The sequence below is a fragment of the Scleropages formosus genome, chromosome 17 (genome assembly GCF_900964775.1).
Source record: "Scleropages formosus chromosome 17, fSclFor1.1, whole genome shotgun sequence".
Classification (NCBI taxonomy): Eukaryota; Metazoa; Chordata; class Actinopteri; order Osteoglossiformes; family Osteoglossidae; genus Scleropages; species Scleropages formosus.
Genome location: NC_041822.1, coordinates 22530415 through 22557350, shown reverse-complemented (window position 1 = coordinate 22557350; position 26936 = coordinate 22530415). Strand labels below are relative to the sequence as shown.

Genomic DNA, 26936 nt, shown 5'->3' with positions numbered 1-26936 from the left:
CCTGCTGGTTAGCTGTGACTTGGGGAGGAGACGGCACAGTAGGGCCTTCACAGAGTCGGCCGGTAACGTGCAGATGCTCTCTCCATCAGCACGGGACCGACTGCCCCAGAAGCCTAATGAAAAGGCGCTGTGCACAACGGTGGCATAAAGGTCACCGCCTGATAAATGTGTGCTGCGTCTGACATTTCGCAGTTCACGGCGCGGCTTTCGGGTATGTTGGACGCGCGGCACAGCTCTTTAAAAAGCGCGCCAGTGGAACGGGCCGCAACAAAATCGCTTCTCTCGAGGGCACCGGCTCAAAGAGACCGACTCCAATCAAAGCAATTTATTTCTCGTTACCAACGAAATATGAGAAGGAACAGTTTGACATGATTTCACCAGAGCAAAATTGCAGTCTGCGTTGCAAAGGCAGCTCAGTTAACAAGGTAAATAATGTGAAATACACAGTCCGGCTTCTGAGGGTGAGGAAACAGTGGAGGAAAGAGGATATTGGTGGCGCTCCCGTCTTCCTTACGCTGCCAGAAGTTGCCGCAGTTGCCCTGGGCGACAGCCGTCCGCAACCTTTTTTGGACGTGATGATGTCACAGGGCGGGCGCAGGAGATGATCGATAATACGGCTGGTCACGATAAGCGACTGGGGCCTGCTCTTCTACACATGGATGGATGGACAGCACTGTGGGCGAAGATACGTTCCACATGTGGCCCTCGGATGTCATGCTGATGGAGGCCTTGCTGCCGTGGCGTTGGTGCAGGGCATGATGGGTAGGGCTCAGCTACCGTACACTCCACTATTTGGTGTGAACTTTAAGTCACGGATAGAGAACTACAACAGACTAGAGTCTGATCCAGTATGTGCAGAGCGCCCCCCGGAGAAACCTGCATTACGACACTTGCACATGGCTTGCTTCTCTGGATTTCACAGCAAAAAAAAAGAAACTGTAACAGGGCTTCAGCAACACCGTGCTCTGCTCCGAAACCAAATCAATATTCCATAAACTAAAAAAAAAAAAAAAAAAAAAAAAAAAAAAAAAAAAAAAAAAAAAATCAAACATCAAATACTTGTAATGTTTTCACACATGAAACTTCAAATCAAAAACAAACCAGGCAACTAAAGCTATCAGACAATTTCGGGGGGAAAAAAAACAAAACAAAAAAATAAATCTCAAAAAAGTATTTAGATTCTGTCCAGAAACAGTAAAGATATACTTAGAATTGCAACACTGAAGCGTTAGCAAAAAAATTAAAAATAAAATGAAAACATAATACATAATGTAATATCTGAAATACGTAATTAGTATGAATAAAATGAGTGAGAGTCCTCACTACAGGATGTTCACATTTCTCTGAACTACAGGTCACATTTCCTGCGACAGACTAAAGAGCCTACGACGGGCGTCGTTAATGTCGTTAACAACTCAGCCAATAGGGGACAAGACTCCGCCCCTTTCTGTCCTTCCCTCCAATCACATCACTTTCTACCGAGAATTTCTCGAACCGCTGCACTATTTACGTGACTATATAGTTCTTGATTAGAAATAATTGTTTTTTTTTTAATACCAAAAATGAATAAAAGAAATAGAGAAAGCACGGGTGGTGCAGCCAGCTCAGCTCGTCTCAGAAGCCTCTCTGCGTGCACCTTTCTCACGTCTCTCTCGCTCTCTCTTTCTATCTCTCCCAGAAACAGAACAAAGCGAACTGATCTGAGGTCAGGCCGAGAGGCGGCTCGCGTCCGTGCGTATGGTCTCCGTGCTGTTCGCCGGACCGGGGCTCAGGTGCTCGACGACCACATCTGCATCTGCTTGGCGATCTGGAGCACGAAGACGATGTCGGGCCGCTGGGCCGGGTCGGGGTTGATGCACATGCTCACCAGCTCCCTCAGCTGCAGAGACAAACAGGAGGTCAACAAGGTACTCTACCTGGTTTTAGGATACTACTTTATCCTTATTTTTTAATAATTATTCTTAATATTTATCAATATTTTTAATCGTTAATTTATCCTTATCCACTTGCAATGTTAGGTTTGTGCACTCAGCTGCTTACAGTGATTTGTCCATTTTTACAGTTAAGTAATTTTTATTGTTTCAAGTAAAGGTAAGTACCTTGATCGAGGTCACTGCAGTACTGGTGGGGAGTGAGACTTGACCCAACAACCTTCAGCATGCAGATTTTTTTTTTCGTAACTGCTTTACATAAGAACTACTCTACCTGCTGTTCTCTTTGTCTGTGCTGACAGGTCACATGGGCCTGGGTCTCCCTTCTAGCTCATTGTGTGGCTCTCGAACCGTGGGAAACCCCCCCCCCCAACACTCACTGCCTCTGCCACTTCACCCGTAAAAGGAGGCCAACTGGGATCCAGCTCCTGACTCTGCTTCTCGCTACCCACCTTCTCCTCCCCATGGGCACCCAGCCCACCCATGCCGGCCCCCTGACGGCCTCCTGATGGCCCTCGGCTCCCGCTCCCTCTCCAGATGAGAGGGCTCAACGTGCAGCCAAAGGAGGCGCTCTCAAGTGGATGAGTGCAGTGGGGCAGCAGAGACACGAAAGCATCTCCAACTGGCTCTGTCGCCCCACAGGTCCTGTACTGAGGCTCACGTCCTGCATCAAGAGCCACCCTGCCGGCAGCACCAGAACCGGGAACAGTTCCAGTTGTTGTTACAACTGGTACAAGCAGTTTCCCAACTGTAGTAGCAGGCAGAAGGTGATGCAGTACTTACAGTTGCTGCTTTGAGCTCAAAGATGCCCAGTTCAAATCCCTCCTCCTGCTGCAGTACCCTTTATCAAGATGTTTACCCTGAACTGACACAGTAAAAATGACCTGGCTGTATAAATGGGTAAATCAATTTAAGTATTTTAGCACAGAAACCTAACACTGCCAGCCTCCCTGGAAAAAAACTGTCTATCACTGAAAATAGGGGTGGCACAGCAAGTAGCTCTGTGTGGGTTTCCTCCGGATGCTCTGGTTTCCTCCCACAGTTCAAAAACATGCTGTTCGGGTTCCCCCATAGTGTGCGAGTGACAGAGTGAGTTCCACTGATGGATGAGTAATCCACTGTAAGGAGAATATCTAGCAGTGTAAATCACCGCGGTGAATAAGGTATGTGGGCTGATAACACCAGAGAGTTCATTGGAAATCGCTTTGGAGAAAAGCATCTGTTAAATACACACTGTAAATTATGGTGAAAAATCTTAAAAAGAAACCGAGTATGAGCATCACCGGGAGTCATTTCGGGAATAAGCAGTAACAGTAGCAGCAGCCAGCAGCGATGGCGGCAATAGGTAACATGTGGAGGAGCTCCCGGTTCACATTCACACCACCATTATCATCTAGAAAAGTACAGCCTACCGGATGCGTGGTTACGTGGTTAATTTGAGACCGAATTGGGGCAGAAAACGGGTCACCTGCATTTGGAGTGTTTTACCACATTGAAGAACCTGCTCGTGCATTGCTGTTCTGCACCCCAACGTGCGCCGACCAGCTAGCCGTGCGGCCGTGAAGCTGGGCGGTGGGGCAGCTAGTGTGCGGCAGGGGTCCCGCGTGGCGCTCAGCGGGTGCAGATGCAGCAGGTGCATTTGACAGCTAGTGCCCACGACAGGCGCATCTGGGAAGGCCTTCTGCGAGTCACTGCGCCAGCATGTTCCACACACACAGACACACACACACACACACACACACACACACACACACACTGCTGCTGCTAACAGACCAAGCAAGCGAGGGGTGGGCTGGTGTGGTGCGTGGTGGCCTGGAGGGGCCCTCTGCAAGGATCTGAGCTACGACGACACATCCACCGCAACGTAGCCGCGCAGTGCCGTGACTGAGCTCAGGCTGCACCTGACTGGCTGCTGGTAGTGAAATTCACAACCGCATTCGATTAATAATAAACGTAATTAAAATCACATATCCAGAGCTCTCATCGTGAACAGCGGGAACGCACGTATTAAGGAACAGTTTCTTTGGAGCTGAGTGGTGCGAAGAAGCCCCCCGGTCTGCAGGCAGAGCGAGCGGTGCCGCCGGGTTCCCACCTTCTCGGAGTAGTGCTCGGCCGGCAGCGGGGGGTAGTCGCACTGTTCGATCTTCTGGCATAGCGAGAGCAGGTTCATCTTGTCCCCGTAGAAAGGGCTCTGCAGGGCCGCCATCTGCCGGAGGACACAGGAGGGGAGGCAGAAACGGTAAATGGGCAACAAAAACATGTTGAAACACAGGAGTCAAGAGGACACTACAAAGGTCAAAGGTCACAGGAAGGATAGCCGCTCTTCCCCTGGAACGCGCCCAGCAGACAGAGATGGAGAGATCTAACGGTACAACCCCCTTTACCCTATTGAGGCCTGTATTAGAGCTCCAGGGTGCGGTCACACATCTTTTAGAGCTGTCAGTCAGCGTCTGGAAATTGAGGCAGCCGGTGGCGTGGCACCAGATCCCTTGAGCACGGTACTTACATTAATTTATACTGCAGAAATTACCCTGCTGTATAAATGGATGAATAAGTAGCTTTGAGAAAAACCATTCTAAGTCACCTTGGATAAATGCTAACAACAATAACAAAAACAACAATAAGCATTTGGACGTTAACGTAAATACATTTTAATCAAAATAACAGTAAATCTTAAGGCCAAGGAATAGCCAGCTTTGTTGTTTCCAACCATGTGTAACAAACTTTGTGTCCAAAGGCAGACAGAGAACTTCATTTCCCACAATTCAGTGCAGGTGAACTGCAGTACTGTTTGCATAAAACAAAAAAACCGTTGCAGTGTCACAAAGTGCATGCTACATGAATTCCCCTTTATTACATGCTACGAAATATCTTGTTTAACGTGCAATATTTATAATTTAAGATTAGAGTACGTGTATTAAGATTCCATGCTCGCATTAAGAACTTACCAGAAACAGCATTTTGCAATACAAATTAGGTTTTTAAGTGGCAATCCTTATACAATTAAAAAATTCTGGCATTGTTTATGCATAACATTTCCATCCATCATGAGCGGAACAACAGCAGACTGTTGCGAGAGGGGCCAAAAAATTCAGAAGCTCGCATACATACCGCATTGGTCGTAAAAACGCATAAATGAATACGAAATATATGTAAGGAATAAAACAATAACCTAAGTAAACTGTATTTAATTTACATTTATAATACGACACTTCTGTTTCGGCTTCTGATTTCGACATGCTGTTGGGTAAATCCTGGACACTCAGAAGTGTGAGCAAACTGCTTACTGAAAAATCGTGATGTACGGAGAGCGAAGAGACTGAACCTCTGACTCCTCTTTAAGAAAATTAAGATAATTCAGCAAGAGGCTTTTTTGATGTTAATGCAGCGACTTCCACCGCTGGATTCGGGTGTTTTTCCTCCCTCTAAAAGATGTGTTTGAGATGTATTAGAGAATAAACTCGTGTGACGCCCTACAGACGGGCACCGATTGGCGGAGCGCTGCGAGAGTACAATGGTGTCGCAGTGGTGGTGCTGCTGCTGCGAGTAATTTGCGTCCGTGTCTCTTGTCAAGGCTTATGGTACGTATTCCATTCCTGCGTCGCAGGTCTCCTGAGGCTCTACTCCGTCTGTGGAGGAAATTCCCTGTGGATGTGATAGGGAATTGTCACAAAATGCAAGTCCTTTTAGAGGGAAGCGTCCGGCAGACACATAAATGTAAATATTTCAATAATGCAGGTATTTGATGGTACAGGGTAAAATTGACGTCGCGCTCGAATCGAGACAAAACTCGGGTCTCCATCGCACCCGCACTGGATTGTGGGAAATGAAGTTCTTGCCTCCCTTCAGCTGCACATCCCTGTGCTGCTGGTATCCTGAGGCTGCACTGCTTGGGTAGAGGAGATTCCCTGCGGATAGGTGGGCAGTGTGTTTATCCAACCCTGTTACACACACACTCGGACTACCCAGCTACAATGCCACTCAGGTCACCCCAGTGTACACGCCGCTCCCCATCACACACGCACACACATTAAATGTGTTTTATTTCAGAGCGCGGTTTCATAGCTTCACCATCCTCTACCATCTCTGCACCTGAAACCTTCCAGCTCTCCTCCGCAATAAGCGCTTTGAACGATATCGCCGCCGCTGCCATCTGCATTATAATTATTTCATCAAGCTCATGCGATTACGGTTAATACCGCCATTGTACGGTTATTATTTCCACTCGCCCACTCCATCTAATTGTGCTCCAGGAGTGATACGCCGAGAAGGGACACCCCGGCGAGGTGCTACATTTTTAATAAGGAGATGTCTGATAATCGTTTTGCCCTCTGACCCCGAGCTGCAACTGCAGCTCATTACCAGTCGGAGTGCCAGTTATGTGGGCTTGGTGGAGGGGAGGGGAGGGGTCAATGCTGCTGTTCTGCCAAACCCTGCCTTATCACACTCATACCCCTCTGTCTCTCACACTCACTCTCACACACACACACACACACACACACACACACAGCGCAACCCTCACAAAGACAGATTTATCCTCAATAACTCCAGCCCCTCCACCAACATGCTCACACTAACACACCGGACCAAATCCCCCTCACATGACAGCCTCCACAAGCGACCACACCGTGCCGAGTCTGAGTGCGCCGCGCCTTGTGATAGTGCCGGCCCGCGAACTGGGATCGTCTTCTCCTGCGGCAAGCTGCTAATTAGTTAAGGGCTGAACCCCCCCCATTGTCTCCATGGCATGTGGGAGGGCCCCACCCCTCCCCTCCCCCTCCCCGCTTGCCACAGTTGACTGTCAGCCCTTGTCGCAGCTCAGTCCCGCCATCCACATCAACGTCTCCATTTCTTAAAAGTTTTGCGCGACGTGGCGATGGGCGCGCAGCCGGCAGACACAGCGGTGCATCTCGAAGGTTTTGGAGTGCCCGAAAACAAAAAACTTGCACTTCTGGACACAAAAAAAGGTTGGTTTTTTTTCTTTTTTCCCCGGTACCCATCAATCGCACGGTGCCCGTAGCGCTGGAAAGACCGGTCCAAAGGGCCTCCGTTTCATCTGTGCCGCGATAACCCTACTACGTCAAAACCGCTTCGGCGGTGCCACGCAGCTCCGGGGGAAGTCATCAGGAACAATAACCCCCCCCCTTTGATCACACGCTCGGCGCTTACAGTTCTTTACTTCAGCCTGGAAAGAGGAGGCCCTCTAAGACAGAGACGGAGTGCGCAGTACCGTGCCGCACAAAGACGTAAGGGCAGATTTGGCCAGCTGCTGGCAGAGGACGCTGTGTAGGAAAGCGAAGAAGCCGTTATAAGATCTGTTAATAACACCATCCGGAGTCCCAACCGTGGGCAGAGAGGCGCTTCTATCAGTGAAACATTTTCCCTGCGTTTCCCTACTGTGTCACAGCCGAGTAGGGAGCTCATAGTGTTATCATTAATGTCCCGGGGCTTCTCAGGTCCCGTTGGACAGACAGGAGTGGACTGGTGAACAGTGATAGTTCGCGACAATGGAGCCTTCCTCGCTGAGCAGCTCTGGCACGAGAAGAGCGCTCCCATGAAGTGGATGTCTACGGCCTTTACCGGGAATGTCACCCAATGACGTTCTGATGACATCACCTCCACAAAGTGATCACATATCACATCCCTGGGACTGAGAAGGTGTTTGTATGCGCTTTCCTCGCTGTCTTCTTGAGGAGCCGTTTGAGTTGCATGACGCCGCCCTCCACTGCTCCACGGAGCTTCTACGGGAGTGAGGTTCACCCACGGGACTTGTCCAGCTCACCATGGAGGACTATGTCCAGGAACCAGTCCCCTCCTCACACCTCTCCCTCAACCATATGGTTGCTCAGCCCCCCTGCTGTGCCTAGATATGGACGTGAGCGCATTCGCGCTGCATCTCAGTTGAGCTGCCCGCATGTAGTGAGTCCCGTGAGACGACGACAGCGCGGGTACGACCCCGTGGTCCGTCATGGAAACGAGGACCCGCGGAGCGAGCTCTGTTTACTCTGGTGAAATCGAGAGCTCAACAGAGAGACGAGGAGATGCAGCGAGCGGTGTGCTGTGGGTAAATACACACACAGACACACACACACACACTGTGATCTTTATTAAAACAGAACAGGAAAACAGGGCGAAAAGGGAAAATCGATGTGGGCCTGCCCAGCCGCGGCCCGCAGAAGGTGGAAAGCACTGGTAATCTCCTGCCGAGCGGACAGCCTCCCTCACCACTGGGCCTCCTCCTCATTGATTTTTTATTTAGCTCCCAGCAGCGCTGTTTTTCCCGTACGGAGGACACACAGACAGCTCCCCCCGCAGCCCGTCGGCACATAAATCAGGGCCCGAGGAACCACAGGAGCCCGGAACGCCAATCGGCCGACAGCTGCCCGCTCCTCCGGATGGGAACTGCGACCGGACGGGGGGGTAGGTGGATGGATTCTCTCGTTCGACCCCCACACTGCGGGGCCACAGACAGCATGGCTGCATTTAGCCCTCGTATGCATGTGCTTCACTGTTTCATTTCTTTTCTCAACATTTTATCAAACTCTCCATCAATAGATGCCCAATTTGTAAGCAGAAAAAAAAAGTTACTGACATGGAAGACCGACTGTAAACGTCACTTTTACATTTTCTCCAAAGTGACCTCAATGTTAGGTGTGTACAGTAAGGTACTTATGATTTACTCATTTTTACAGCTGTATAAGTTTTACTACATCAATTCACAGCATCTTCATAAGGGTACTAGAGCAGGAGGTGGGATTCAAATCTGGACCATGTGACTGCAAAGCGACGACTCCAGTCAGTTAATCGATCCACCCATCGGTATTTATGTTTACATTTTCCCAGCTGATGCCTTACTCCAAAGCAACTTATGGGGTTAAGCCTCTTACAATTTTTTACCCATATATACGGCCGGGTAGTTTTTACCATATTGCTTCAGCTAAGCGTTAGGCATATCCTCACAGGTCCCCTGTTCCCACATCAGAATACCTAGGATGGATGGGAAGCCACTGATACTTGGACCCGAAGACGTTTATTTTTCTGCACTTGTTCTCAGTGGGAGTTTTTTTTGTTTTCCTCTCCTCAGCTACCAGCTGGCTATATTAATAATTACATTACTTCATGTAGTTGATGCTTTTCTCCACTTACAATGTTAAGCCAATTATAATAATTTACCCATTTATACAGCTGGGTAATTTTACTGGACTACCTTGCTCAAGGATACTATAGCTGGAGGTGGGAGTCGAACCTGCGACCTTCAGGTCCAAAGGCAGCAGGTCTAACCATGACAGTACAAGCTGCCAGTTAGTTAGAACTGATTCAATTCATTCTGAACGCTGTTCAGCACTCTGAGTCAAGTTGGTAAGACGAGCCCTCTGCAGAAATAAATTAAATCGAACTTTAACCACTTTGCCAAGAACTACCCTGATGACCCAGCGTTGACCCGGCAATGACCCACACTACAGGTATCTGGTGGAGCATTTATGTTCCGGCCGACGTTCCTGCAGACGAGGAACTCGAGCTCTGACGCGTTTGCTTATTGAGCAAACAGGTCTGTGGATGATGCAGTCAACATGGGACTGCTCTACATCCTGCAACATCTGGACAAACCAGGGACTTATGTGAGGATCCTGTTTGTGGACTTCAGCTCGGCCTTCAACACCATCATCCCACACCTCCTCCTGTCCAAATTAACCCAACTCTACGTGCCCACCTCCATCTGTCGGTGGATCACCAACTTTCTGACAGACTGACAGCACATAGTGAGGCTGGGAAAATTCTCATCCAATATTCGCACGATCAGTACTGGCGCCCCCCCAGGGATGTGTGCTCTCCCCACTGCTCTTCTCCCTGTACACCAACGACTGCACCGCAAAAGACCCCTCTGTCAAGCTCGTGAAGTTCGCAGATGACACCACACTCCTTGGCCTCATCCGGGATGGTGATGAGTCTGCTTATGGACAGGAGGTGAAAGAGCTGGCTGTCTGGTCAGTCATAACAACCTGGAGCTGAACACGCTCAAAACAGTGGAGATGATCGTAGACTTCAGGAGAAACACCTCAGCATTATCCCCACTCACCATCATGAACAGCACTGTGGCAACAGTGGAGTCGTTCAGGTTCCTGGGCACCACCATCTCACAGGACCTGAAGTGGGAGCCCCACATAGACTCCATTGTGAAGAAGGCCCAGCAGAGGTTGTACTTCCTTCGCCAGCTGAGGAAGTTCAACCTGCCACAGGAGCTACTGATGCAATTCTACTCCGCAGTCATTGAGTCTGTCCTCTGCGCTTCTATAACTGTCTGATTCGGCTCAGCTACGAAATCAGATATCAGAAGACTACAGCAGTTAGTTCGTACTGCTGGAAGAATCATTGGCACACCCCCCCCCCCCAGCTCTCCAAGAACTGCACTCGTCCAGAGTCAGTAAAAGGGCTAGCAAAATCATTCTAGACCCCTCGCATCCAGGCCACTTCCTCTTCGAACCTTTGCCATCTGGCCGGAGCTACAGAGCACCGAGCACCAGGACAGCCAGGCACAAGAAAAGTTTCTTTCCTCAGGCCATCTACCTCATGAACAGCTAAATGCCCCCCAGGGAGTAAACTGGTGCAATAAACAATGCTATTTATATTTATTTTTCACATCATATCTCTTATTTACTTTCCCTTGCTTTGTATATAACATATCTGTACAAACATATAATGCCTAGTGTCTATTTTGTATATTGTGTACTTTATACTCCATATATTTTTTTCTATTAGCCCACTCTACTTTTATTATCTGTGTCTTGTCACTGTCATTCTGTCTGTGCTGTGGAAGTTTAGGTCACCAAGACGAATTCCTTGTATGTGTAAACATACTTGGCAATAAAACTCATTCATTCATTCATTCATTCTTACCTCATACAGCAAACAGCCCAATGACCAGATGTCTGACTTGAAGTTGTAACCGTTTTCGTGGATCCTTTCGGGAGACATGTAGTACGGCGTCCCCACTGTAGAGAGAACGAGAGAGAGAACATGTCAAACGCGCACAGGGTGACGGACAAACATGTAACAGCGGTCATGTGACGGCGAGCGTGGAGGCAGCGGTAGCAGTGCGCCAGGCCTGCGCTCGTAAATCCACTGACATATGGCAAGCGAGTGCAGAACACAACCGCGAGTTTCCGACACTGAACCGAAGCGCTATAACTTAGCCAGAGAATTACAGCGCCTGTCAGCGTGGAATATATTGCACTTGTGAAACGTGAAATGTCTCGCGATGAATAATTGTGTGGAGCACGCTCACGTTGCCGGTGCGGAGCGGTGGCGTTCCGCTCATTACCGCTGGGTGCGGTCTATTTCTGGGGCCCGCTCTTTGCTCGCGTCACACCTGAAGGAAAGTCAGCAGGGCACCTTCGGCTGGCGACACCTCACAAGCGGCGCTGACAGGACGTGTGGCATCGAGAGCCTTTCTCAGGGCCAAAGTGTGAAATCGGTCATCTTTTTCAAAATTATTGTTTCCAAACCGTCATTTCGGGGTGAGCGTTCCAGCCGTGGTGACCGTCAACAGAAGAACGATGAACGATATCGATGAGCAGCGAGGAAGGAGGGGCAGAGCGACTCTCCCACCCGGGCAAAAGATGTGGTTGGCGGGAACTGTGGGAACTGTCAAGTGACCAATGAACGAGGTTGGGGGGCGGGGTTTAGAAGGATGGCTCACACTTTAGGCTTGAGATTGATGTCAGAAGTGTTGGAGGAGGACGAAAACAGCATCTCCACAAATCTCAGTGTGAAAACACACACTCACGCAGCGTAGGAGCGGGAGCGCGTCGTGACCGTGGACGTTTATGACCCATTACGGCGCGCTCCTCGGGCCCCGACGCTCGGCTGACGGCCCCCTCCCCGGACCCCGTCGCAGCGCGTCCGGCGGCCCTAATGAGCGCGTCGCGCCGCGATCCCCCCTCCCCACTTCCAGTCTCATCAGCGCAGGCCTGCCAATGCAGCGCATTAGTCAATATGACAAGAAGGGGATAATCAGAGCCTATTCATCAAGGACCCGTCCGCGGCAGCCAGTCCGCACGGCCGCCTGCGCCACACCGATATCTGTCTGGGTGACTGAGCGGCAGTGCCATCGCCAGACGCGTAATTAACGGCAGCAACATCGGCGCCTGTGATTAACGGCCTCCTCCGGTCGTCGATGGGCCCCTCAGGAGCACCTCGGCGTTGCGCAAACGCGCGCCCCTAAAACTCTGCCTAATTCGCCGAGACGGAGTGGTGGGCGAGAACCTGAGGTCGAACCACGGTGGTCGGGCCGCGAGTCAGTCCAGCCTGTGCAACGGCGCATCGCACGTGCTCTACTTCGGCACTACCAGAGCGTGGATCTTCACGGAAGGCCGTGGTCGGGCGATCGATAAGACTGAAAAATGAAGAAGGGAAGCAGATGGGGTAGTGGTTAGAGCCGTCACCTTCCAATCGTAGCAAAATGGGTTTGAATCCCATTTTGAGACCCAAATTGCAGAAATTGTATTTACTATGAGACGTACGTCTCAGAAAAACATCTGCTAAATGAATAAATGCAACTGAACTGTATAAATAGGTAAATCATTGCAACTAACAATGTTGCAAATCACAGTGATTGAAAAGCAGCAGCTATAATGTATTAATCATAATCAATATTAGCGCCGTCACTAAATTACATCTATTTTGCAGTATTTAAATTGTAATATTAATTAGTTTTTTTTTTTTTAAACTAATAATAAAAGAATGAATAAAAAAAAGGTTGTGAGAATGCGGAAGGGAAAATTTTCACGACGGAAACGATGGTGGAAAAGAACCTCCGAAATGAGTTTGAGAGGACGGAGCAGCTTCAGATCAGTTTTTACACGTCCCCGTTAATTCGCATGCATCTGCACGTCTGTACGACACAAAGTCGCTGCAGCTGAAAATTCAACAAAGCAGCTTTTAAACCGTGAATAAAACACACAAACGGGCCTTTATACATCTCGCTTGCTATTGATTTAACAAAGTACTTGGATAATAATCCAGTTTATCACATTTTTACATGGGATCAGGGTATTCATATATTCAAAATTTCCACCCACCCCCTCATAAAAGAATATCTTAGATGCAAATGACAGTTACGATATACTATTAGCATATCTGTCCCCAAAAATGTAAATATAGTGCTAATTAAACCAGGACGACAATGACAACATCAGACAACCAGACGACATCAAATGAATGAACGCTACCCACCCAGACATATACTCGTGTGTTTATATAACGGTTAGTGCAAGTGGAGATGTCATCGTCTGAAGTCTTGTTTCTGCTCTGAACCTCCTTTACGAAACGTTTCCCAACCACCGACAGACGGACGTTGAGAGCCAACCGGAACCCGCATTCTTGAAATCAAATTTTATCAACTGGGCCATTTATGGCCACATCTCCAGCGTGTTTTAAATGTAACCCACACACACGTTGGCTGGAGCTGCGGTGAGTCAGAGCCTAACCCGGCAACACAGGGTGCAAGGCTGGAAGGGGAGGGGACGCACCCAGGACGGGACGCCAGTCCATCACAAGGCACCCCAAGCGGGACTCGAACCCCAGACCCACCGGAGAGCAGGATCCGGCCAAACCCGCTGCGCCACTGCGGCCCCCAGTAAATGTAACCCTTGAGACATAAATTAATACCTTTATATAGCTTTTCTGGGGCTGTGACAGGATACAGGCTTGTTGGAACATAGACCATTCAACTATACAAAAGATGATTAATAAAAAGCCTTATTTGTCATCCTCCATATTCCTATTAACACAACTCAAACTTCTGTTTCGGATCAAATTATAAATATATGTTGACAATTCTTAAATATATTCTGCAAGAACATGTATTCTATAGCTACGGTCTATGGCAGAATTTCCCTCCACAAATATGTATTTGACTCAAGTGCGTAACTTTCTTGAGCCGAAAACTTGATTTGCACCATGACTCTAATTCTGAATTATGTGGTCACATTTTTTGCAACTTCTGACACATCTCTGCGTAACCTTCTGCCCTTGAACTGCATTTACTTGTGTCTCTTTGTATTTGTATTTTCAGGATACTGAGCTATTTCCTTCAGGATGAATTAACTTCCCATCCATCCATCCATCCATCCATCCGCCCCTATGTCGTACCCCGGTACCATTCTTTTATTATAAATATAAATGGATATTTTTCACGGGACATTTGGATGTTATTGGGAATATTCCAAAAACATAAACCATCCAGACACACATGCTGTTTTCTGTGATATGTGTCATGTTTTGTTCACCAGCACCCTCTCCCAGTTGTGTCTGTTTGGCCTCCTTTTCGGTACTTAAAAGATGAGCGACATAAGTGTACCATTTTGTTTTTTTTCTTTTAAAAATAAAAAAAAAAAGGGGGGGGGGGGAGATTTGTCTTAGATATGGTTCTTGTTGCTCCGCATAAAAGACGGGGGGTGGGAGCACAGCGCACTGTCCTATTCTCTCCGCTGCGAGTTGGCACCTTGAACCCGACTTGAATCCGAGAGCTTTCATTACCGTTTAATTACAAACCGAACGGGAGACAGTGAGACGAAACAAAGAGTCCCGCGGTAATTGGTTTTGGGAGGAAAGTCGCAGCAATGCCTTCTGAAATTCGTTTCTTCGACTCCCAAAGCACACGACTTGCCGACGTTAATTCAGCCGTCTGCTGAACCAACGAGCTCCTGTGCTTCCACGACACACACACACACGGGGAGAGAGGGAAAAACACACTGTTGAAGACATAACACAAAATTACTTCCTTAAGACACATAAGTGCTGAATCTTTGTTTCGGGGCCCTTGTCGTTTTGCTTATTCTGCACGAGATGCGTCTATATTTTTCTCAAAAAGCAACAGTCCGCAGCTTGCCACGGCGACAAGTAATTAGAGAGCTGATGCTCTTAAGGGGAGACGGTGCGAAGGGCGGGGCCATCCGTTACTGTGGGAGTGGGTGGCAGCGCCAGGCGGTGGGGGGTTCAGCACCACACCCCAACAGCCATGTGGGCAGATCTGTCTTTTTTTTTTTTTTTTTAAAAAGAAGAACGGGGGGGGGGGGGGGACATACACACACGTCAGTACCCCGCCACGCGCTGTCACTTCGCCCCTGCTGGCAAACGTGAGCTGCTGTGGGATCATCTGCTTGACGTTCCCCGCCACTTCCTGCTCTAATTACGCCTCCGTTCTCACGGCAACAGAGAGCAGGGATGGGCTGCACCTGTCAGACTGGCCGCAGCGCTGCCCCATGCCCTCTGGTACCGGTCCACGGGTGCGAGGTAGAGGTGGGCAGACAGGAGGAAGCCAGGAGGAAACTTAAAAAAAAAAAAATAAATAAATAAATAAAAAGGAGAAACGTGGCTCTTGAAGGCCTGTGATCCTCCTACATCTGGGTCACTGACCTTCAGGGTGGGAGTTCAGAGTTGTCGTCGGGGCAACCCGGGCACGGCGCCCGTGGCGAGCTTGTTAAGGAGCGCCCGTGTGAGCCCGTCGGCCACCGGACACTAATGAGGACTCCTGTACTGAAGAGGCGCGCAGCACCGCGCAGGAGCGGCCCTCCGGTTCATGGCAGAAGAAGTGATAAATAAAATTAAAGCAGCACATGCTTCACGTGTGGGAGGTGGGAGGGGTGTGTCACAGCACGGTGTGGGGGTTGGGGGCTGTCCGACGCACGCACATCACAAATCCTTTTGTGCTCCTGTGCAGGCCTGCGTTTCCACCAGTAAACTCTGCAGCGGGTTCCGATTGCTCTTGTTCACCAATACAAGACCCAAAATGATGCAGCATGAGTTGTATTTAACCTCACAAACTGTGCCCCATTTGTCTGCCTCTTCCACCGGTGTCCTGTAGCTATTCAGCGCACCCCTGACTGCTGATGAGACGGTCAAGGGATCTGCTCCCTGATACCTACCGGACCCGAGCGCTGAACGCCTCCACCTCTGACCTCTTGGTGGTGCCAATCACAAGGAGTCTAAAATTAACAGCCTTAAGGTTCTCAATTCTGATTTCACTGCAGTGGAATGAGCTCCCGCAGTCCCTCAGAGCTGCTGAATCCCTGCCAGCACTCAAGAAGGGTCTTGCGACGGGTGTCTCTCGGACCCACTTTGCTCCTACTCGCTCCACAAACTTGCACTACGTTACCTGTTCAAGAAGCATTCCCTTTCAGTTTTTACGTAGATACTTCTGTAATGCATGCTGGTAGCGTAGTGGTTAGAGCTGCTGTCTTTGGATGCAAAGGTTGCAGGTTTAAATCCCACCACCAGCTGTAGGACCCTTGAACAAGGTACTTTCTTTCCCTCAATTGCTCCAGTAAAAACTACCCTGCTGTATAAATGGGTAAATCACTTTAAGTAGCTTGACATTACAAGTTACTTGAAAAAGGGGTCAGTTAACTGAATAAATGTAAATGTAAACAGCGGTAGTGGACAAATCGACAACATTTTGATTTATGTGTCTGAATCTGTATCTCTGTTGTTGATGCACTTTTGTTTACTCCGAGCTGGACGAGAAAACTGTCGGCTAAACAAATAAATGTAACTAAGCTCAAAAAAAAATATTACACATTCTTTTGATTAATAAATTATTACTATATCAGATAAATGAATAAATGTAAATCCCTGCTACATTAGCATTTACACAGCTAGATTTTCTCATGTTTGCTATACTAATGTCGATGCTGTAGGAACTATAAGTATAACATTATTACCCACTCCGCGGTAGGTGGCGTAATGTTTAGAGGTGTGGCTTTGCACTCAGAGGACCTGGGTTTGAATCCCACCTCCTGTTGTAGTATCCCTGATCGAGGTACTTATCTGAATTAATACAGTGAATGTTCCCTGGAGGAACAAATGGGTAAAATCACTAAGTAGCTTAATGCCGTATAATAATAATAATAATGCAGAAATGTGCCAGATAAATGAATCACTAATAATAATGATGTATTTGTGTAGCTGATAACATTTGCATCAGAATTCAGTCCGAAGAAAGGGCCACAGACCATTAAAAACAGCGGTGTGTGATTTTAGGAGCAATGCGCAGTCCCCTCCCTCCCCACTACCCCCAGGCCACGGAGCTGTTCTACCGAAACGCAAAAAGATCAAAGCAAAAATAATGACTTTAAATTCCTGCGCTGCTTATTTCACTGGAAGAGTGTAAGGGAGCGCGGACAAAAGTGGACGACTGTCGTGTATAGCAGGCAAGGCAAAGCTCTGCAGAACCGAAACCAGGATGAACGTTGCTACGCGCACCTGTCCGCACACTGTGCGCAAAGCTTATTGTGTAAACAAAGTTGACGCTTCATAAAAGAAACACACCCACCAGAAGAAACACACCTACCAGCAGAGACACGCCCACAAGAAGAGACAGTCCACCAGAGGAGACACGCCCACAAGAGGGGACATGCAATCCATCAGATGAGAAAAGTCCTCCGGTGGAGACACTGCTCCCAGCCGAAACACACCTACCCAGAACCCCCCGCTAGCTAAAACACACCCAGCGTGAGACACGCCACTGACCACAACACACCCGCTGTCCAGAACACCCCCGCCAGCTGAGACACACCCCTTCTTCAAGACTCACCACCAGAAAAATGAGGCTCATCAGGTGAAACACACCCTGCAGCTGAAACTCACCCAAAAAGTTAATTTTTTCACACTGGTAGCGTAGTGAATCTGGTGCCTCTTTGAAACAAAGGATGCAGGTTCGACTCCCACCTCTTGCTGCAGTACCCCTGAGCAAGGTACTTACCCTGAACTGACACAGTAGAAATTCCCCAGCAGTAGAGTAAATGGGTGAATAACTGTAAGCGGCTGAGCGTGCAAAGCTCAGTAAGCAGGAGAAAAGCACCAGCAAAATGAGTAAATGTAATGTAATTACTGTGTTACTGTTTCAGAAGATGACAAAGTTTAGAGGGTCAAAGTTAATTTTACAACCGCAGCTGTTCACATTTGCAAAGTTCACCGGGGCACCGCATCACGTCTGAGGCCTCATGCGGGAAGTTGCGACACATCTCTGACCGTCAGCACTTTCGCAAAGCGGGACGTGACCTCTGCCGGCGCTATAAACGGAGCCGTTTACATCGCAGCAAAAGGACCGGGATTTACACCGCGACGAGCCGTGAAGATGTGTGCGGTCGGCGCGACGTCCTTGACGTTCGTTCAGAATCCTGGAGAAGTGCTTTGAGTCATCCGACTCGTCGGAGCAGCTGTCCACGTGGGATCGACTCCCATCTTTCACACAAGCAGACAGCAACCCAGAGGCAACCCCCCCCCCCCCCCCAACCCCGAGTCCCACATCCTCTACGTTATGATTGCTCACCATCTCATCTCAGTAATGACACCGTCCTGAGATGAGCAGAGCGCCCTGCCAATGTCCAAGGCTGTCCTCTCATGCCGGGAGGGGAGGGTTCCATCTTTCAAACAGTAATGCTATGTGAAAGGCACTGTCATATGTCAGTGGCGGAAAGGAAGGCAGAGCAAAAACCTGCAGTGTGTCACCACCTTGGTGGAGCACAGGTGCAGCGCCACGGAGATCGCAGAGCTCCGGTAGGGTTGCGGGTCGTTACCCGGACAAGCGAGGCCTAAGAGAACCGGACGCATTTTTCACATCTGTGACACGGTAGAGACTCGGCGATTTGGAGTCACTGAGCAAGACGACGGAAAAGGGACACTTTGCGGTGGAAAAAGACATTGAAAAACAATGACTGGTTTCTCGCAGCAATATTTTGTAACATATTACATCACCGCCTGCGCTCCACATGTACTCGGCTCATCGGAGGGACGAGCAGGAAGACCGAGAACCATCAGTGGTGCTACCTGTCTATTATCGTCAACAGTCACTGCACTCACTTCTACCTTTGTGCCTTAAGTACACTAAGATCAGAAGTCTATTCTGAACTCGGTTTGTTCGTAAATCCAAAGTCACAGTTAATAAACATTATAATGCTTAGATGAAGCTTCAATATATACATACATTTAAGACTTTTCACATTTATTCATTTAGCTGACACTTGTCTTCAAACCAACTTACAGTGTTAAGGTTACAATTATTTACCCACTTATACAGCTGGGTCATTTTTACTGGAGCAACTTTAGGATAAATACCTTGCTGAGGAGTACTACAGGTCAGATTCGAACCCTGCAGCCTTTGGTTCCAAAAGCAGCAGCTATAACCACTATGCTACCAGCTGTCCCCAGTTCCAAAATAATTCAAAAATTCTTCATTAAATTAGAGCTAGACTGAAATTAAAACTAATTTAAAATGAGAGAAAATAAAAATGCATATTCTAACTTCAACTCGACGCAGGTTGCCGACTCTTTCCGCTCATGAGACTCTGAAATATTCCTCATCTTGTTATTGACCACAGATGGTCGGGAACTCCAGATACGAGCTGTAAACACCGTGGAAGTGAGTTGAATCAAGGAGGCTCCACACTCTTCATTCTGCTCTTCTACGCCCATGTTCTGACTCGGAGGGTCAGCACAAGTCACATTCGCTCAGCTAGAAACTGAAATATTAGAGAATAGGCACATAAATACATCGGAAAACGGTTTTATAGTCTGGAATCGGTCAGTCAACAGTTCCAAACGGGAGCCTCCAGCGCGTTGCCTAAGTGAAATATGCGCACGTGGAAGTCGAAGGCGTATCGAGGAGTGCAAAAGGAGCCGTTCCCATGCAGCTTTGCCAGGAATCTCGGCTCACAAGGTACAAGGGCTCAGCCGCGTCGCGTTTTATGAATCGAACTCCTCGCGCTGCTTATTGCAGATGCCCCAGCGTCCAGCATCGAGACGCTCGAGATCTCAAACCCCTGCACGGTGTCTGTAATGCAACCGCTTCGGTCGCAGCGGACAGGCAGCTTTAGCGGGAGGGGTAATTATTTTGTAAAAATGACCAGCGAAGGTACGAAAGAAAGACAGAGATAGGAGAGAAAAAGTGAGAAAAAGTGAGAAAAAAGACAGCCGCAGTAAGAGAAGTTTTTAATCGTTATGTTAAGACAAACTCAATGTGGAGACTGTCTGGAAGCTGCTGCTATCGCCCCCGACACAAAAAGCAGCCAACTGACGGAATAGAGAATGAGGCTCTCCCTCCGCCCGCACCCGAGTCCTGTGGCATCAATTAGCTGCCTTCCGTGCAGGCGAGCCGCCTCCTCTGGGCAGCCGGGGAGCGGGAAAGAAGGGGGAATAAAGCCAGGGGAGGCGCCGCCTTCCTCTCGGTCTAATCCAGCAGGCCGAGGGGCTGCGAGCCTAATCCCCCCACAGCCGCAGTGGCCTGGGGCGAGCAGGGGGGTAATCCTGCCCCACGAGACGTGGTCCTGCAGCCTCACGGGCGATCGGGCGCACGCGCGCACACACACACACACACACACACACACACACACGCGTGAGCAGACATACACAGATGGACACGCACATACAAACACATGGAGTCACAAACAACACAAATGTACACACATACAGACACAGAACACAGATCTGTACAGATGGACACTTTTTTTTTTCCCGTAAGTATTTCACACTGATGTTCAATTTTAATGCAAAATTAATTCCTTAACGCTGATTAAAATTGAATACAATAAAATAAAAAAAAAAGTATGTTGCTCTTTAATTTTTTAAATAATAATAATTATTATTAATAATAATAACAACAGTAACAACAACAACAATAATTTTCTATATTTTTTTCTTATAAAACTAACTGGTTTAAAAAGGATTTTTATTACGGGAAAGTGCAAATAATTTATTTCCTTCAGCTTTCCTACCATTATTGGGACAATTTATTTAAAAAGGCTCTCTGAAAGTCCTGGGGAGGAACACACACACACACACACACACACACACACACACACACACACAGAGAGAGAGAGAGCGCTCCAGTGCTAGACAGCGTACGTTGCACCCTCTCTGTGTGAAGGGCTATAATTTGCAGTGTTCTATGGGTCTTAGCAGGAGATTATCATACATCATCACATCTCACTAAACTCTCGACCCACCAAGATAAGCACCTGCATTGGTCCTCGAACCCCGGCATTCGGTGCTGCGGCGCACGCGTGTGCCCGCGTGCGCTCGCGGACGTCTTACCCAGGGAGTGTGCTGCCGTCGTCTTGGAGCTGAAGAAGCGGCCCAGGCCCAGGTCACCAAGCTTTACCTCCCCGGTCGCAGTGATGAACACGTTGGCGGGCTTGATGTCTGCATCAGAGAGGGATCAGGTTCAAGGTTCAGACTTCAGACAATCGACTTGGTCCTGCAGCTGAACTTAAGTTCAACCCGTCTCCAGCTGCTGTACCCCACACCTCTCTCCCATTGAGGATCCAGTTTTACCACGCTCTCCATCTCTGATATCCTGGATTTCACTGTACTGGGCCCCTTACCTGCTCTATACAGCAATTCCTTTACCATGCTGTCTGTCTGTATCTCAGGTGGTCCCTGACTTACGACATATGCAGTTCACGACCCAAACTTACACCAGATGCCCCAATAACCTTATATTGTTTTAGAGTCCTTTGGTGTCTCGCAGCAACGGCGTTAATGTTTTTACTTATTTTTTTCTTTTCTTTTGTGATTCCATCCAAGATACCTTGTATTTAAAATTCCTACCAAGCAAAAAACAGAGCATTGTAGTGGTGCTGCAAAGAAAAAAAATGAAAGAAAACAGGTTTATAAATTAAGGGAGAATAATAGCGTTGCATGAAAATGTAACACTGTGCTGTACTGACATTATTATTCCACATTAAAATAATGCTAACATGAATAATGTGCTGAGTTAGTGAGAAAATATAAGAAACCCATTACACAACGTAATATTCATACATGTTAACCGTTTATATTTCCTCATGGCTAATATGATTAAAATGGGACTTTCGACTAATGACTAAGTGCGCTTATGACGAGGCTGTCGGAGCGAAATCCCGTAGTAAATCGAGGACCCCTTATATGCAGGATCTCAGGGAACCATTCTCACTTCAATTTTACTCTGTGCCACAGTACATGCTCTCATTCTGTGCGCCTCCCAGTTTCTCTCACTCTGAACTGACTGCCTGTTCATTACCCAGGATGCATCTCGTGGGGCTGCACATTTCCACCACACTTTCTTGTAAACCCCAGTCTATTCGCCCTATGAAAAACAGAATGGTTCCTATGATGGACTCTACTGTGCAGCGCCCAGGTGTGTGTCCCTGCCTTGGCCATGCCCGCTCCGTGTTCTCCTCAACCTTCCTGCATCCCTCTTTCGCTCCCGGGGGCCGAATTCAGCTCCTGACACACCACCGCAGCTCTCCCGACGGCAAGACAAACACACACCACCGTGCAACGTGCTGACTTTCAGAACCGTATAGAGATAGAGGAACAATACGTTAGATTTTAATTATATGTAGTTGGCTCTGTTGTCACGGGAACCAAGAGAGCCGTACCAGTAAGAGAGGACGTGTCTATTTTGTACCGATGGGCAGTTTTTGGGAATAGGGCACTGTTAGGCCTGGCATCTCTCCAAATTTCCTGGCAAGCACCACTCGTCATAGGAACCAGCACATGTCCACTGCAGCGGGCAACTTGCACAATCAATGGGCAGGAGCACTGCATCCATCGGGGGGTGTTGGAGGCAAAGGAATGGCACCGGGCTAGCGGTCTCCATGGTAAAAGAGCCTGAGGGAAGGTATCTCTCGGGGTAGGAAGGGACATGAGGAGTATCCTGGTTGTTGCGGTGGGGGGGACTGCCAAGGAGCTGGAGATACAGAGGAACTGAGCTGAGAAGAGGGGGGGTTGCCTGAGGGGGCGCGAGGGGTGGGGGTGGGGGGGAGATGTAGGACAGGATGTTTACCTCTGTGCATCACCCTTCGGGAATGCATGTGCTCCACGGCGCTGCAGAGCTGAACAAAATATTTCCATATTGTTCTTTCAGGGATGAGTCGTCGCTTCTTCTTAAAGTACTGGAGAAGGGGGGAGGGATACATAAAATATGAGTGGGATCTGGAAACCAGCAATGCACACCATTTCATACACACACACACACACACACACGCACGCACAACACCCCAACACCGCGACTCGTTCCCATAGCCTTCCTGGAGCTGCAGCCCGAAAGCCGCTGAACATCAAAAGAATTATTTATCTCGCATTAACATTTTAACCCTCTCCACTCCAGTGTTTGAGCTGCAATTAGGAGCCATTAGAAAATGCTGCCTAATGAGGTTTGACACCCCCCATAGAACACCGCACCTAATTAACACTAATCCCATTAATTAAGTGGTGAAACATATTTAATGCCACAAAACAACAAATGTTTATATATCTCTTTTTACATTTTGCCTTTAGCGCACCGTCGAATATTCTTGACTGAAATCTGCATATTAGCAGCGATAATTACACAATGCCTTGGATATCTCAATAAAAAGGCTTGCATTTAAATTATGTTAAATATTTTGGTTTTGATTAATAAAATGCAATACACAAATATATATGTTGTACATTCATTTTATAAATATATGATTTACATAAGAAAATGCATTATTCTTTCATTACTTTTTGTACAAATTTCTCCTCGTAATAACAGCAACAAATAATGAGAAAAATTTTAACGGTGATAACAGCAAGTGAAGTATTTATTATTATTCTCTATTCAGGGATATTTTAATAATGAATAAGTGTTACATCGTGCAAAACTTAAGGTCAGAACACTTGAACCCGTTAAGTTGAAAATTTGAGCTATAGACATTACTTTAGGTTTTCTTCATGATCGTGTCTGTAATACATTATAAATATTAACAAAGTGAAAAATTGCGCCGTTCCAGTTAATTTCTCATGGCTGCTATCCAGTGCCGTGACTCGTACCCGGAGCGGCCGAGCGAGCGGCCCTCGTTTGTTAAACGTCTGTCCGACGAGTCGGCGGTAGAGCTAGCGGGACAGCGGCTGCTTGTCACTCTCATTTCTGCACTGTGCCGTTCGGGTTCCGCGACGCCCCCTCCGGCTCCTTCCCCCCCCGCTACTTAGCCCATCCTCCCGCCGCCTCTCTCCCCATGCGCAACACCCCCAGGTACAGCCTCCCCGTGCTTGACAGCGATAATGGCCGTCCCCGTGCTGCGCCGCAGTTAGTGACAGACCTTGATCATCTGAGACAGGTCGCCTGCGTCTGCCAGCTCCAGCACGATGTTCAGCTCATTCTCCTCGATGAAAGAATCCAGGTACTTTATCACGTTGGGATGGTTCAGTTGCTGCAACGTGATCAAACACACAAGAGTCTCCAGTCATTTGCGGCGGCGTCCGGGGAGGCAGTCACAACTGGGAAATGAGAAACTAGCACCCTCCCCCCCCTCGCCACTTATTCCCTGCTTTCCGCTGGTACGAACAACCATATCCCCGTAGAGAGACCCAAAGACACTCGCCCAAGCTCAGACTATCAGAACATTTCACTCCGCTGTCCAAAGCCCTGATCTCCTGAACTTCAGGTAAATTTAATACACCCAGATGTGAGCCTTAGCAAGTCCTGGAACAGGTGCGTAACACTGGATCCTGCTAAGGGACGAGAGCAGCCTGGCAAAAACATCGTCCTCCGATTCCAGCGCCTTCATAGTCGACGGCATCAAATATTTTCCTGGATGCTGACAGCCACGGGATTACTCGGTTATGCAGGACATTCAACACAGGCTAATCCTAATCCTTGTCGATGTAAAGGCATTCCGTCTATGCGACCGAGCGCCAGCTGCTAACCCGCACCGCTCAAACTCTACCGTGGAAAGTTGAGATGCTTCGGCACATTAAGGTCCCGAAAAGCCCCAAGGCTGGCTGTGCGTGGACTGTCCCGGGACTGGACGCTAACGGCTCATTTTCGGATCGCTGACAAAGTTCACCATGTTCACCAGACTTACAGCTGAGAAGTTAAAGGCGAGGAGAGTTAAAACCATATTTTCAGTTTAAACTGTTGCTGTGTTTAAAATGTGTCCTGATCAAAAGAATGAAAAAGGGGAGGAAAAAAAAAAAAAACACACACACACACACACACACACACAATTTATTTGGGCATAAATAACTCGTACACGAACCAGACCAAGTGGATTTTCATTACTAGCCATCATTTGGCTGAGAAAATACAGGGATAGGAACAGGATGGCACATTCAGTGAAGGAGTGGGAGAAGATCTTAGTTCAGCTCCTTTCCACAGCGTTAACAGGTTGTGTCTGGTGATCCTGAGTGCTGGAGATCAATAACAAGATGAGATAAGTTGCACATGTTTGTGGGAACAATCAGTCAGTGCAACAATCAGTACTGATAGGAATTTGTGGATTCAGCTTTAAATTAAAAACTTATTTCTAATTAGTTTTAATTTTTATGTAGCGAGAAGTTAATAAAACGTTTCAGATATTTATGGGAACAATCAGTCAGCAACTGATATTAAAACAATTTCAGATTCAACTTTTTTAAAAAATTTAAATATTTTAAATTAGTTTTAATTAAGAAGCTCAAAGTTAGTAAAAATACTAAAAAGTCTCCCACAGTTTTTTCTATTACACCTATAACGGCGATTTTTCACAGAGCCTAACCTGTACATGTTATTTAATCCTTTTACTTGATTTTCTATTTTCTTATACTTGTTTATTCCTTTTTTCTTTTTTGAACATCCTTGTGTGTTACCCTGCTCTGTAATATGTTAGTGTCCTGAAGGACAGCGCTTCTGCGATGCAAAACAAATTTCAGGGAAATCTGACAATAAAGTCCAACTGCAGTGTATTGTAAATCAGCAGTGGAAGGTCTGTATTAAGCTTTTATTGAATGTTCCCAAGTTTAAGCATGACATCAGATTTACAAACAAACAAATAAAGATCAGACTTTCATTCTTAATAATGCTCAAAAGCGGAGGAGCCATTGTACCACATTTACATTATTTAATTAGCTGACACTTTTCTCCAAAGCGACAACTTACAGTGTTAAGCTACTTGCAATTATTTACCCATTTACATGGTTGGGTAATTTTACTGGGGCAATTTAGGGTAAGTACCTTGCTCAAGAGTATTGCAGCTAGAGGTGGGATCTGAACCTGCAACCTTTTGGGTCCAAAGGCAGCAGCTCTAACCACAACCACATGCCCCATATAAGCTACTTACAATTATTCAACTGTTTAAACAAGCTGTTATAAGCCATCATTTAATACAGTGCTGCTTCAAACTATGCAAACCCGTTAGGAATGGTCATTATCCTTATATAGAATCTTAAAACAAACATGTAACATGAATAAACAATTGTGATTTTCTACTTACCGACTTGATGTAACCAATACAACTTGGGCTTCACATCTTTTCACACCTGCACTACTACCGTGTTTCTTCTACACACACAATTTTCTCTAAAGCAACATATGGAATTGGTCTTTACACACCTATTATGTCACACGAGAAACACTGATTCTCATTAAATAACCATTTTGTGGTAAAACTACAGGACGCAAGGGGTTCACATACTTTCAAGCGGCACTGTATACCTATGAAGAACAGCTTTATGGTGATACCAATTAAATGTATTAGTGATTCAGGTCAAACAATAGAGTAAGGATGGAGTTTTTACACGTTTAAAACAAGTACTGAACGAATGCACGATAAAACACAACTACAACAAACCACACCTTCACAAATGTTGCATATTAAGCATCACACCGCAGATTCCTATGAACACAACTCCTACAGCCCAAAATTTTATTCATGCTATGGCTTCGACAAAAGTTCAAAGTTTCACAGCATGTCACACACCCCCCCCCCCCCCATTATCATCCAAGACACTTCTTAAAACCGTAAAACACCAAGGTACGCTTAAAACAACAAACCCCAACGAATGTATATCACAGTTCAGTGTTTATTACTGCGCTGATGTTATGAATGGCCATAATGATACAAACTTGAGAAAGGCTTGTTTTGACAGTACACTTTACATGGGCCCATGAGAAGGTTTTTCAGACAAGGCAGATATAAGTTAAATGGTTCCTGTCTTGTTGTACTACACTGATTTATCGATCGC

General features: G+C 47.4%; 1 protein-coding gene across 1 annotated transcript in view; it reads right to left on the bottom strand.

Annotated features, from left to right (window-relative positions):
• Positions 1 to 347: 347 nt before the first annotated feature.
• The window catches only part of LOC108921945 (serine/threonine-protein kinase Nek7-like), a 56748-nt gene continuing 30159 nt past the window's right edge, over positions 348 to 26936 (bottom strand). Inside the window, exons 5-10 of the mRNA XM_018731731.2 lie at positions 24035 to 24145; positions 22756 to 22864; positions 21021 to 21128; positions 10827 to 10921; positions 4024 to 4137; positions 348 to 1879 (exon numbers count right to left, since the gene is read on the bottom strand). Of these exons, the coding sequence (XP_018587247.1) occupies positions 1769 to 1879; positions 4024 to 4137; positions 10827 to 10921; positions 21021 to 21128; positions 22756 to 22864; positions 24035 to 24145 (648 nt within the window). The 3' untranslated portion in view covers positions 348 to 1768. The remainder of the gene's footprint in view (positions 1880 to 4023; positions 4138 to 10826; positions 10922 to 21020; positions 21129 to 22755; positions 22865 to 24034; positions 24146 to 26936) is intronic.